The 14,972-nt window shown below is 39.0% G+C and overlaps 1 protein-coding gene across 1 annotated transcript in view; it reads right to left on the bottom strand.

Moving 5' to 3' along the window:
• Positions 1-2,818: 2,818 nt before the first annotated feature.
• The window catches only part of grm2a (glutamate receptor, metabotropic 2a), a 30,179-nt gene continuing 18,025 nt past the window's right edge, over positions 2,819-14,972 (bottom strand). Inside the window, exons 3-6 of the mRNA XM_079340902.1 lie at positions 10,139-10,976; positions 7,796-8,859; positions 3,506-3,683; positions 2,819-3,280 (exon numbers count right to left, since the gene is read on the bottom strand). Of these exons, the coding sequence (XP_079197028.1) occupies positions 3,207-3,280; positions 3,506-3,683; positions 7,796-8,859; positions 10,139-10,976 (2,154 nt within the window). The 3' untranslated portion in view covers positions 2,819-3,206. The remainder of the gene's footprint in view (positions 3,281-3,505; positions 3,684-7,795; positions 8,860-10,138; positions 10,977-14,972) is intronic.

Below are 14,972 nucleotides of genomic sequence, written 5' to 3'. Positions count from 1 at the left end.
ATGCATAGACCAACTTGTTCAAAGAGTCTTTCCAGTTTGTCTTCTGTTTGTCAGTTAGTGTCTTGAGCATTTGTAGCAACGTACGATTGAAACGTTCTACTTGTCCATTTCCTTGTGGTCGATAAGGTGTAGTGCGCGATCCCAGTACACCACAGTTCTTTTTCAGCTGAGCGAAGAGCTGGTTCTCAAATTCGCCGCCTTGATCGTGATGTATTCTTGTCGGTAGTCCAAACTTTAAAGCATAATCGTTGAATATTCGGTCAGCGACTGTTCTGGCAGACTTGGAGGTTGTTGGATAAACCTGAGCAAAACGAGTGAAGTGATCAACAATCACTAAAATATATTCGTAGCCTCCTGCACATTTGTCTAAATGGAGAAAATCTAATCGACACTAATTCAAATGGCTGTGTGGTTACAATGCTGGTCATGGGTGCTCGAGTTTTGTTTTAAACAACTACATGTTCTTGTAACATAGTGTTCAATTTCTTTTTGCATGTAAGGCCAGAAAAACCTATCTCTGATCAAGGATGTTGTTCGATCGATGCCTTGATGGCCCATTTCATCATGCAACTCTTTTAGTACAGTGGCCTATCCCCTCATTGACTTTTGTGTCCTAGCGCTAAGATTTGCTTTCTCTTTGAGGGATAAAGCTAATGCTAATTGCAGTGTCTCTGTCTCTTTTTGCAACCGCTCTTCTTCTGAAGGCTGAACAAATTGCTCCTGCACTGAATCTGTTGGATTTGGATTCAAAGTTTCTTTTTCAGATGCGCTTTTTTTAACAGCCTGTTGCAACTCCACTATTTTGTCTTTTAAAGTCAGTAGCTCCGCCATACCCTGATCCTCAAGCTCCTGTAACTCTTCTCTCTCTATGTGCTTTGTAACATGTACAATAAGAGATTAACGACTTTTGCCTGATACTTTTTCAAGTTGTAACCCAGCAATGTATAGAAAATCACAAACTTCAATTAAATCCTCTCTTGTTAATGTGTACAGCGCACCACCAACTTCCAGTTTCAAGTCCTCTAACTCTGACGTATCCATCTTATTTTCTGGCCGTGGGACAGTATCAGGGTGAACCAGAACCTTTACTTTGCAGAATCGACAATGCAGCTCTCATGGCACCAGCGGTTGACCTCAGATGGGTTGCAAGTCTCTCTACACAGCTGTTGGACCACCACACGCTTTTGTCCACCTCGGCTGTAAATGGGTAGGGCTGGATGATGATCGGGACGTCTATCTGGGACAGCTTGGCCTCGTCACATCCATCCCAGCGGTGCCTCCAAAATGTTACACTCTGAATAAAGAAGAAATAATCACAAAAGTGATCCCGGTCTGCTTCTTCATCAAGGGCGTTTAGTATAATGAAGAAAACAGCGCGAATTCTCCTGCTATGTGGGCGGAGACAAAACCAATCGATCCCAGATAAGTTTTACTCAGTGGATCACAGATCAATCCATCAATTAAATCACATGTTTAACATTATTTTAACATTCTTTTAACACTTTAACATTTTTTTTTAACACTTTTAACATTTTAACATTCATTAAGCATTTAATGCAACTATACAAGTTATCGCTTTTCAACCTGTCACATTTGGTCTTGGCAGAAGGTGTAGATTGAGGCTAATAAATATTAGACATACCTGATTTCAAACTCAATTATTATTCTAAATATAAGGTAGTGAAGGAACCTGATGGAACTTCTTCCACAGAAGTCTTACGTTTCGTCTCAGGTGGTCGAGCAGGACGTCAATTCAATTGAGGGTCGATGGTTAGATTCCTGAGTTTTCAACCACTGTTTTGAAAGTTTCTTTAAGAAAGGGGCTGTCACCATGGGCATCGGCTGCCATTTTCCAACAATTAGACAGGATATCAGTTCAAAGGGTTTATTTAATAAGATTCGAAGGTAGACAAAAGAAAACATCATTAGAACAATAAAAAGTCAACTTAGATTCACCGATTCAAGGAAATAATGATAAATGAAGTACTTCAGATAAATTAACGTGAACAAGATAACTAAAAAGAACCCAGTAGTTAAACATCTTACCAGTGCTGCTGTCCCATGTGAAGATCCCAATGTGAGTGCAAGGAGTGCTGTCTTAAATGGATAGTGAACCGTTGAATTCAATCTAACTAATTAGTGACACAGTGCAAACCTTAACCAATCAGGGAGGAGGGGAAAGGGAGAAACCAGGAAGTGTCCACACAGGAGATGCAGTAGGAAAAAGGGAGGAAGTGAAAGGAAACAAAAATGGAGATCTTTACTTCAACCACCTTAACATGCCCTTTCACAGGATGTTTCTTTAGCTTATGAGCTTGAAAGGCAGTGGTGTGGTCTTGATATACACAGGTATGCGGAATAAACCCACTTATTTTTTTAGTCTCCACAGGGTATACGCAATTCTAAGTCTCCTCTGATTCACACCAATGATTGGTTGACAATGTTGTTGTTTTTTACCAGGATGGTGAAGGGATGACTCTCCCTTCTCATATTCTGGACCGGACACTAAACAAAAAAAATGGGCAAAAGATTTTGAGTATACCCACTTCTTTAGGCACGACTACACCATCGTTGAAAGGCACTATTTGTATTCAGCCAGCCATTTAGTGTATTACAGAAATGTTGTTTGCAGCAGAAGGCAATGCTGCACATGGCTTACAAACAATGTGGTATTACAGCAAGTTTGACAGATTTTGGTGGGCTGTACTCAGACTACAATGTACTTGTCTCAGTGTTTACATTGTCAAACTAAGATAATCACCATCTCATATTGCTTATCACTGAGAGAATCCATTTTATGATTGTGTGCAAATAAATTGCCAGACTATAAGTCACCTTAGTATAAATAGAAAACACATTTTATTTACATAAATTACAGGAGAGCACATACTGGTTCACCAAAATCTACAATAAAAACGTCTTGTATATATTACATTTAACAGATTTACTATAGTTTACTCCATACTCCAAGTAGAATCTTCAATAAAAACAAGGGATATATCAGAATTAATCGGCATCTCATTTAAAATCGCTACGAGCAAAAGAAATAAATAAAAATCATCGGGACATTGTAATCACAGCACTTTGAGGACAACAAAGTCAGGACAATCATCTGTGTGACCTCTTTAATATCTGAGACACCTGATTCATGACTAGTGATTATATAAACCGGTTTACGATGCTTGGCAAAGAAACTCAACTAATCTTCACAAGGAGGATGTTGTGGAGTCCACCACTTCTCGTCCATTACACACAGTTGGAACAACATTGGAGACTGAAGCTGCAAAAGAAAGAAGGATTTAACAATACAGATGCTACATTATAAAATTATTTCTTTAAATGGAGAAAATAACTCAAGACAAACTGTCAAGCATTTGTATTTTAGCTAATATAGAGACTGGGTACAGAGGTTTTTGTTATTGCTATTACGTTACATTTGGATTGAGCGATGATTAGTCTTTAACTATTTTTGACCTTTATCTAAACTGTGTATTGCAGGTGGTACCTTGAGAGAAGCTGGAGCCTGGGCCGGTAGTGACACTGAAGCGGGTGGTGGCCACTCTGAGAGTGCAGACATTCTTCTGAGGCTGGAATAGGATGATGTGGACCTTTGGAGCAAAGAGGCAGCCCAACACCACAGACCCACTCAGACTCACAGAGATGCACATGGTGGTAGTTTGAACCTGGAGGAGGAGAGAGAGGTGAAAAAGTCACTCTACAAGACAAATTAAAACAAAACATTGTTTAACTCAGATGCAGGTAGGATTTTAGCTCTTAGTCCTGCTTTAAAGTTCGAGCCATTCATCAGTGATGTTCAGTGATATGAGTTTGAATAAGCAAATCAAATAAAAATATTAAAATAGTACAAAAAAAACCTTGTAAAATAAGAGAATTTGAATTACAGGCCACTGGTATTTGAAATAACCATTCACTCTTCAATGTCAAATCTTACAAGCATCAGAATTTGTGCTAGTTGAGTACCATTTTACTGTAAATCAAGGATGATTATATAAATCTGAATCAAAGCCAGGTGCAACAGAGGAAGGAGGAAGCTATCAGCTGAGACTGCTAAAGAGAGGTGTTAAGCAACGTGTTTTTTTACTTGTCAATCAACTGCTTAACCCCCCCCCCTTCACTTCCCACATCTTGATTGTGTCCTCAGACTCCTCTTTTATTCCCAATTTCCTCCTTTTGGCTTTTTTTCTCCTTGATAACAGGATACAACCTAGCCCCGTGTGGTGTGTGGCAGGTGCATCCCATTTTTCAAGGAACAGTAGGTATCTGTCAAGAGTCTGAATGCTAATGTTCACATTACAGAAGTGAGGTCACCAAGTATTACATTGCATACACACACTGTTCTGCAGCAGAGATAATAAACAGGCAGCGATGACATTATTATGTCCATGTATTTGTATTTATCAATGTATCACAAAAACAGTGAAATAAGTCTTTGTAGACTGTTGAATTGGTAGTCTGTGATTCTGTGTGAGTCACTGACATGATAGATCAGGACAAACATCATCAGCTGTAATGTCGTATTCTGCTGTAGTCTGAGTGTGCTGTATTATAAGTATTCAAAACACCTACAGTAGTGTGACATTGTTTAAGTTCAAGTGATGATGTACTTTTTATCAGCACTTGTTTTTTTTTTCATTACTCATTGATGTACTCCATAACTATTGTAAAATATATTCAAACTTGCTTTCTTCGTTTTATAGTTAAAAAGCAAACATTTCTGTTAAGACCGTTTCTGACTGAGAGGGTGGTAGATCATGTTTTAATGACATCTCACTGGTTTCATCATCTACAATTTTGTAGTGCAGCCCTTAACAATATGTTTGAGTCATCTTAGTCAGAATCAGAGGAAGACACTGCAGCTTTTTATATTCATAATGCTAAATGATGGCTTTTTAGTGTCAGCTAGTTTTATATGATTACAGAACTTAACTCCCTGTGCTGAAACTTAACATGAAATAGATCATCAACCAAAAATAGACAACAGCTGCGGTCGACACTCTGCCCTCTGACTTTATGAATTCATTTATGTTGCAATGTATAACTCTCTTGATAAGTTATAGTCTTACAGAGCAAATTAATACACTCTATCAAGAAAGTTTACAGAAACTGCATTTGAGATACTTCAAAATTAATTTAAACTTATTCATTTACCAAATGTGGTGCTTAGCATTAAGTACACTGCAGATGAAGATAGTTTTAGTTTCTCTGTATTCCTATATAAATGTCAAGTTCACGTTCAGTGACCTTTTAAATGGTTTTAACCCTTTACAGGTCACTCATTAAAATACTTTGAAATTCAAAAATTCAATCTCATAGTGTTATTCAGGTACATAACAGAACTTTATTTCTGTTAAAACATTTTTCAAAAATTGTAAGTGTATCAAACATTGGTTCAAATACCACAATAGCAGGATTAGTGACGTAGGGTGATCTCTTATGATTGGCTGAGTGAGGATCACATGCTTCTCGACCTTACTGAGGTGCAGAAGGGTGGCCATATGTAATGTTTGTGGAAATGACCAAAAATAGACACTTTCCCTATAAAGGGTTAATAATTCACAAAATGTTGCATCGGAAGACCAGAGGACAAAGAATCTGGATTTGCAGTGATTGTTTACAGATGCTTCTTCTCTGGTGTGGAAAATAAGATGTTAAGTGTATAGCTACATTTTTTTTATGCTTTTTCTTTCACTGTTTTTTTTCCCTGTGTTTGTATTGGACATATGACTGTTGTTCATAAATACAGCGCTTTTGATTCAGATTTGTAAAGTGTCTGCTGTTTTGAAGTAGCTTGTTTCCTCCAAAGAACCTTGCAGTGAAGAGATTAGATTCCTCTCTTTATGAGACATTCTGCTTTCAGGTTATTAAAAAGCTTTAATGAAACCAGAAACACCTTTTTGGTAGGGTGGCTGCCAAACTGCATTGACTCGTTGCATGCTGTTAGCAATTTATTATTGAAGACATCAGTGTCAGTTTCACATGTGGGATTTTGCTTTTTATCTTTTTTTTGTGAGGTACTATAATTTCAATAAACATAATAACATTATGATAAGTTGTAAAAATAAATCTGTTGTATAAAAAGGCTTGGGTGATGCTCAGTCCTGATGGGAGAGGCTCTTCTAGTTGAACTCATAGACTGGGAATATAAATGGAAAAACTGTTACATCCCGCCAACCTGTCAATCTTTTTGTGAATAACGCTTATCCTTCATTAAATCAAGTTTTCAAAAAATACAAATCTTTGTAATCTAGCAAAAACACAATGATGTTAAAATGTTTCAAAGTGGCTCAATGGCAGAGAGAAAAAAAAACTACGAAAAGATGGAATACATTAAAGTAATGCGACAATCAGTAGTTGGAAGAGATTGTCTCTGGCTTTTAGACTGTCCACAAAATTGCTGTGACTTCTAAATTCAGCTGATGTTTAATCCGTTGTGTTTGCAGCTGAGAAGAGATGACCAGCACTGGCATGTTAGGAGAGCCCGCTCCCTCAGGGTGCGGCGAACATCTTTAATATTTCATATGATAATCAAATGTGTTATTCATGGCCCACTAGACTGCTTTTACTTCAATTTAACATTTCATGACAGACCACCACCAAATCTGTATTTGTTATTCAGCTGGAGATTTGCATCAGGCTGTTTAAGAAGTGGTGTAAAACTAGGAGAACAGTAGTAATATGTCTGCCTGTGAAAAACGAGTGACAATGTGCTAACTCAGTTGCTTCAGTAATTATTTATAGGTCAAAAGGGAGTTTAGTGCCTATCTGATGAGACTGGCTGTAAATTGCTCATGTTGCCTGGGCCTGGGGGAAAAGTTCCTCTGGGCCTGACTGGGGTCCCAGGACAGAGGGCACATCTGGGAATCAGCATCCCAGTAAATCACGCTCCACTCAACACAGGGATGCACTGGGACGTTCAGTTCCGTTTGAGCCCTAATACTCCTGCCAGCCTTCTCCATGTTTCTGAGCAGGCAGCTGTGTCAGGAGATACCTCTGTCTATTCTCCATTCTGCCTTTCTCTCAATGCTCAATGTTCAAATCTTGCAGGAATATAACCCAACAGCTCAGGCCAATATTTTATCTGGAGTTAAGAAATGTAACATTAATTTTCTTGTAGTCATGTATTGCCCTAACTGTACAGTACACATTGAAGACAAATTCATCCACCCATCCATCCTTCCATCACTCTAAAATACATTATAGGAGGATGCAAGTAATTGTATTGAATATGAAGGAGATGGTGTTTCTCCACTCCACTTGTTCATTTTGATGAAACATCAACACTGTGTGTCCCTATAAAACACTCCTGAAAGAAATGGGGTTTTGTTCTGACAGAATATTTGGTAGCATGGATGCTAAAGTCTTGCATCGGTCTCCATGACTTTAGCATCCATATTAAATAATCTACTCTTTATTACTATTTAATACTCAAACGTAACATATGGATTTAAAGTGTTGAACTTGAAAGCACCTAACAATCTTTAATATCAGATAGTTAAAGAGGCAATCAAAGCAGTAAAGATTATGATTATAACGAAGAGCCACTTGCAGCACAGATTCTGCTGACTTATAGATCAATGAGAGCTGACATTAGGTTTTGGCTTTATACATGTAAAATTCAAATTCAACCCTAAAAGAAGTGTTTATCTGTCAGTATGTATTCTGCTCAGATAGCAAGCCAAGAGCAAACTGAATAAATCAATAAAAAAAATAAATCTTTACCAAACCATGTATTGAGCAAGGACAGCAGCAAGTGTAACCTTGTAAATTAACTCACCCTGTAGTCACTGGCAGTAACGTAGAAAATAGGCTGGAATGCCAGCCAGATTATGCAGGTGGTGTACATGGTAAACCCGATGAACTTGGCCTCGTTAAAGTTCTCGGGACATTTTCGGGTCTTGAAGGCGTAAACCGTGCAGAGAATAATGAGAATGCAGTTGTAGGTTAGGGACATGAGCATGCTGGAGTCCTTGCTGTTACACTTAAGGGTGACCACATCCCTTTTCTCTGGGCTCACTTCCTTTCTGACTCCTGGGGTCTCCACCAGCAGCCAGACCACCACCACAACCAGCTGACATGAGATCAGAGCACCACAGATGGCGACCTGTGAAGCTGGGCTGATGAAGCGTGGTCGCTGGGCTCCATCTTTAACCCCGCTAAAGATCCGTGCGATGCGATTGGTCTTTGTTAGGAGGGCTGAGTAGCACACAGCAAAGGATGTGCCTAAGCCCAGTCGGCGCAACGTACAAACTGCAGTGGATGGTTTTGCTATGTAGATAAAGGTCATGCTGTAACACATCAAAACTCCCAGCAGGAGAATGTAGGAGAGTTCACGTCCACTGGCTTTCACAACGGGTGTCTCGTTGTGTTTAATGAAGAGGCCAATGACAAAGAGCGTGCACATCATCCCCAGACAGGAGATGGTGACGGGTCCAATGGCCCAGGCGTCTTCCCAGCGGATGTACTCCTCAGGTAGATCGTAACAGCCTGTCAGGTTATCAAGGGGCCACTGTCCAAACTTACAGTCAGCACAGGTGAACTCATCCTGCAGGTACTGGTAGGACTGACAGGGGATACAGATCCAGCAGCACACATCTCCAGGCTGCATACTTTTCACTTCATTCTTCCTGCAGGGGTCACTACACTGAGAAGTCGGTGCAACTTGGCCATCCCAGGGGATCAAGCTGGTGTTCAGGGTAAGGCTCTGGGCCCAGTAGCCAACCTTGCGGTAAACATAGCGTCCATCTTCTTTGTGGTAGTGGAAGATGTTGTAACGGCCAAGGCTGTCCCCAAAGGCATCGAAGCGGACTACATTCTCTGTGTCTGGTGGACGGAAAGGCGCTGAAAATGGGAAAAAAAGCAAGAAACTGGTCAACTGATCAAACAAAAACTTGCAGATATCATTAATTTGGAATTGCAATGAAATATGTGAAATGCAAAGGAAAAAGCGTCAATTATCAATCACTGTTAATAGCTTTTACTGATAGTGGACTTTCTGAAATCATATCCAAAACTCTATTTCTCAACTTGAGAAAACACACCACAATATCTAGTTTAAAAGACTTTAAAAGATTAGATGTGCAAGAACTGTGCATTCCTGCACACAAAAATATAAACTGTGGGATGTAACTAAACATTATTTTATTGCAAATTAATCTGATGACCATTTTTCTGTAGCCGAAAAAAAAGTAGTCAATGGCATTTTGTAATAATTTATTTTCCACAAAATAATCAGTTGGTTGACCTGTCCTTTTACGATCCTCTTATATAATTCAATTAAAATTTTAAAATTCTCTTCATAATAACATTTTATAGAGAGAGTAGAGTACTCAGCAGCCATCTTATTCAAATATGATCATCAATATTTGTTGTATATTTTATTCCTCATGATATTTGCATTAGTTAGTTTAAGTTAGGGGTTTTATCTTATACTTGTTTTCTATTGATGGCATTGAAAAGAAACAACTCAAATTATTTCATTTTTACTTTTAGTTTTATTTTCTCTCTTTGGACAGTCAATATCTTACAAGCCAAAAGCATAGTTGTTTAAGAGCACACCCGTCTGTCTCCCATCATATAAATATCAGTATTTCTATGAATTTAAGGAGAATACAATACAGCTCATTTTTGGAAGTGAGAGTTTTTGAATTAAAATGTCAATCAGTGATTTGCTGATGCAGACACTGTTGATTTAAACATGTTTTGTGTTGCAGCTTTGAGTAGATGAGCAGAAAAGTCATATTTGCTTGATCAGCGTCTTCAGTGATAAAACCCCTCTGCTGTCAGACTGAAATTAGGTTGCATAAAATGTAGCCTCTAAGTATGATGTTGAGCAAATAGTTTAATCTTTGCAAACTGAATCATCACAGAATCTGTCCACTGCTGTGATGTATCAACATGTAAAATGACTCCAACACTAATTCAACACTAATTGATATAATATACAATTAATCTAAACTGATAAAACCTAGTTTGGTAATATAGTGGCGGTGCAGATGGGGATATGTGGTACGATGTTAAAATAATGAGGAAAAAAAGATGCTTCTGTGATTTTTTTTTTTTTTAAATCACACACAGGATGCAGCAATATAAAATACTAGTTCATCATGATTAAACTCACCATCAAACTTGACCTTGAGAATGTAGTCCCTGTAAAACTTCCTGCCATTGCCAGGTTTGAGAGCCTCACACACCTTGGTTGAGTTAGGGCATAAGGCCTGCCGCATGTTGTGTAAGGCAGCAGCCATTGAATAGACAGCGTTTATAACAAACATGATCTTGGACTCTGGCTGAAACGGAACCTCCCGTAGCGAGTTTTTTCCACAGCCGAGATCGAGGAGGCTGCACTGGAATTGGTTCTCCCAAAACTCCCTGAACCAGGGATTCCTAGTGTTGTTGTATGGATGCAGGGCAGTGAAGTAGTCATTAAACTGGGGGATCTGATAAGAAGCCAGTTCAATGGTGAAAGCCCCATCAGCCACAGCTTCACTGCCTCTCACCACACTCTCCTGTGCACCCCATCCATCACTGGCCACCCATGTGAACGTGACATTCATGCGATTTGCTGCCACCAGCAGCTCACGGGCGTCTTCACTGCGTGTGAACAGGATGACCACCTTGGCGTTGGACTTCTGTTGCAGGGAGCGGATCACATTCTCGTAACTCCAGCGGCTCATGGAGCGGCTTACCTTGGCTGAAGTGGCAATGCAGATCTGTCTGGCACGAGCCTCTTGCTGAAAGGCATCAATTCCAGTTTCACCATAATCCCCTTCTGAAGCCACCGTTGATACATATGTCCAGTTAAAATAACGCAGGATTTCAGCCATGGCCTTGGCCTGATAGAAGTCAGGGGGCACGGTGCGGGCAAAGTAGTCATAGCGGGTCTTATCGCTGAGTTTTGCGCTGGTTGAAGCATAGCTGATCTGAGGAATTTGGAAGAGTCGTAACAGGTTCGCCACCTGGAGTAAGTGACAGACAACATAATGAATATTTGCAACAATAACCAGTAATCACACAATATTTAGGTTAATGCAGACTTTAAGATTATGATGTACTAATCGGAAAACTGATCATTAATTCATTACATTTGATTTCACACTGAAAACACCTGTCAACTATGCAAAATGCTCAACATTAAATGAATTAACGTAACTGTCAACATTATTCCCCTGCAGATGCAATTAGCCTCACCCCATTCAGTTTCATTTCTTCTCTGAATTCCTGCTGGGCCTTTCACAACTGAACTCTCCTGATTGGCTGACTTGTGAATTCAACAATTAAGGGGAATCCTGCTTCTCAAATCTTCTCTTATCTGAGAAGCTGTCATCAGTGGTCACCAAAAACTCTGTATGCAGGACATGTGAGTGCTTACAGTTTATGTCAAAATGAATATAGAATGCTGTACTACAAAAATGCAATACATTTCAAAATCTTTTTGCTCTGCTACGGAGAGAAGTAGACAGAGTGAGACAGATTGGGGGTTGAGGGCAGGGATATGGAAGTGAAAGGGAGTCAAAGTATCAAAGAATCTTGAAACTTTGGGTTTCCTGTGTAATAGGTTTTGTCAGTGTTGTGACACTGCGTGCAGTGTGCAGAAGCAGCTACTGACTAGCTGATGCTTGAGGCACTTCTGTGGATGCCTAAGGGGAGCGAGTCCAATCTGTCAAAAGGATGCCAACCTAAATCTGAGTCTAATGCTGGCACTCACACCGGCACACTCGTGGTTCAACATCTTGAATGCCAATGAGTCATGCCTGGTAGACGTCAGAAAGGAAATTCACATTCAAACACATTCCCTAAGTTTAAGTTCTCATCCCTTTATTGCTGAGTACTTTTCGTGTGATACCAAAAGTATAAAGTAGGTAATTGTTACATTTTTCCTTAACACTTATAATTGTCACATATAATAGAACATGTTTGGATGGATCTACAACAAATGATGCAATTGTTGCTGCTGTCCCAGTTTGACCAGATTTTGGATATGGAATATTATTATTTCTGGTGTTTGGCAGTTTAAAGCGCTCCTTCAGGCAGCAAGTATGTACTTTTCTTATTTGCATACAGTCTCACAGTGAGCAGTCTTCAATCGCAGACCAACATCACCATGAAGACAACCGAACTGGTCAAGTCAAATGGTGCATTTTTTTTGGAGTAGCTTGTACACCAACTAGAAACTCCTCCTTTGCTCCCTCTAATCAAGATGAAACCTTTCATATGTGGAGCGTAAAGGGCATCAACTGAATGGGAAAAATGTACATAGGAGATGTCCTCGCTTCATTTACACAATTACAGCGGAAGTATGGGCTTGAGAATAACATATCAAAAGGGTTTGAGACAGTAACAATCAAAAATGGATGTCTAAAACTATCCCCATGTGAAGCGAAGTTCATATCTCACATCTATAATACTCTTTTATTAATGAGCTCCCCCTCATCTGATAGCTATACGTGTAAGTGGAAAGAAGAGTTTGGTGAATGAATTTCAGAAGATTTATGGAAGAAAAGCCTCATTCAATATAAAATCATACACAGGCTCCACAACTCAAAAGAAAAACGACACAAAATATACGGTATCACCTAAAAGTGATACATGCCAGTCTTCTGTGGCTACTCTTCTTCATAGTTTTGTTCTGTGCCCAAAGATGAATTCTTTCTGGATTGATAGCTGCAAAATTATGTCTGAGGTCATGAATACTTCAATTAAACCAGAGCCTCCGCTCATCATTCTGGGAACATCGCTGACCTCTGGAGAACTATGGCAACGCAGCGACACTTTCTATTTTAATGTCTCATCACAGCAAAAACATTAGTTATTACTTTGAGGAAAAGCACAACTGTAACCTCCTCTGAGACGTGTTTAGAAATGCTAACTAACACTCTCCACTTTGAGAGGATAAGATATGTTCTGAAGGACAGACTTCAACAATTCAATAAAACCTGGGAACCCCTCTTATCATATCTTGCATCTGATGGCCGAACACAACAGTACTTTAACACACACTGTACAGCAACTGAGATGGCTGAGGAGTGAATGTCTCTAAACGGTCTTGGGGGGTAGGCGTTGGGTGGGCAGGTTTTTTTTTTTAGGTTTTACTTTTAGTTTTATTTGTACTCTGTTTCTCTGTTCTTTACGTTGCAAGTCAGTGCACTTTATTTCTTAATTATCTTATTTAAATATTACTTCTGTGCCGATCATTACATCTGAGCTTTAAATAACTTCTGGATTAAATGCACATTGTAATAACTATAAAAACAAGCCTGATATATATTGTTGAATGTACGTGTGAGTTGCTTGCTCAATAAAAGATATTTGGAAAAAAAAACAACAATTCAAACAATTCACCCCAAACATTGCCCTACAATGTTGATGAGATTCCCCAGTTCCACATAAATGCTCTATCTGACTTGTCTTCTGCTTGAGAAAAACAACATTAACATCTAGATTGTTGAAACACATGAGCGAGCATTTCATATCAGTTCAAAGGTTGGTTTCCCCGGAGGTGTCTCGGTCAGCTGGAGAAATTCATTGTTATGCAGACGGACTGATAATCACATTTCTACTTAAACTCATCTCCCTCTTTGATCTGTCTTGACAGTCTTTCGTAACATGTGTTGAAACATCTGGCAGCCGTGTGCTTGCTCTTTTGGTGAGTAATCAAAGCAAGAGTTAAAGTACTAAGTGGCACATAAACACTATCAGATTCATTATTGTTACTCTATTATGTTTTTAAAGCAATGCCAAAAAATTCTCATGACAATTCTCTTCCAGATTACTTCACAAATGCACAGAAATTCCTTCCACAATAAAAAATCTTAAAAATGTTTAATGAGTCCAGTTTCAATAGGCTATCAATAAAGCAACACAGACTTTGCTCCCACATAATATTAATGTATTACTGTCTGTCTGTCTGTCTGTCTGTCTGTCTGTCTGTCTGTCTGTCTGTCTGTCTGTCTGTCTGTCTGTCTGTTTGTCTGTGGAAATTACCAAAAATAGTCACTTCACAATAAAGAGTTAAAAAAGGAGAAAACACAAAAGTAAATGATTTGTGAAAGAAAGAGAATAAAGCTTTTGTGCATCAGGGAGTGTCAGGAGGGACTGGGAGGACTGTGCTGCTTGTGCTGGCTTAAAAAAAAAGAAGGAAACTAAGGTAAGTAAGTCTGAAAACAATAACATATGTTTTGAGCAACAAAACACATTCTGATTCAAGCACCGCCCTTGTTAGTGATAATAATAACAGGGGTCTCTCCCTCTTTCTCCACAGTCCAGCAGGTTGGCATAGATGGTCCGTCGTACGAAGCACGATGAAATTAGTAATTTGTAATTTGATATGTTTATCAATATTCTAATTTTTTATGCATTTCTTTCTGGTGTAAAATAAAAGGGTTATTGTCTTTCCCATCTTAGCTGTGTCCAATTTTCGTGTGTACATACAGTAAAGGCCCCTTGTATTAACGCCTGTCCCAAATAAAGAAATGCATATGTTGCTCTTAATAAAAGCCCACATGCCATTGTTTATTCGTCTGTATTTCTCCTCGAGGCACACAGCCTTCTCTCAAACAAAGCTCAATTGAGTTTAATTTTTTTTTAGCCACATGCTAATGACAAAGTAGATGAATTGTTGGATGTCTTCCATCGTTGGTTTTGTTTGTCTTGCGTTTTTCTGCTTTGTTGAATTTATTAGCAGGCAAGCGATTAGCTGCTATCATGTGACGCTATTACGTAGCTGAAGCGGCTATCAGCAGCCTGATCTATACCGGACCGCTTGGTGGAAACAGGGCTTTTGAGCTTGTCAAGACAAAGAAAACCATAAACACTCATAATGGGAATATGTGATCTATGTGTAAATAATATGGCAGCTTTATTCTTCTCTTTTATGAGGTTACAGGTTTTAATGTTATACTCAATCAGAATGGGAAATATTTTCTTTGGGGTTCTTTGTTTGTATATAGATGCAT

Source organism: Symphodus melops (genome assembly GCF_947650265.1).
Source record: "Symphodus melops genome assembly, chromosome: 4".
Classification (NCBI taxonomy): domain Eukaryota; kingdom Metazoa; phylum Chordata; class Actinopteri; order Labriformes; family Labridae; genus Symphodus; species Symphodus melops.
The sequence above is the reverse complement of the archived record's forward strand: the minus strand, read 5'-3'. Positions and strand labels throughout refer to the sequence as shown.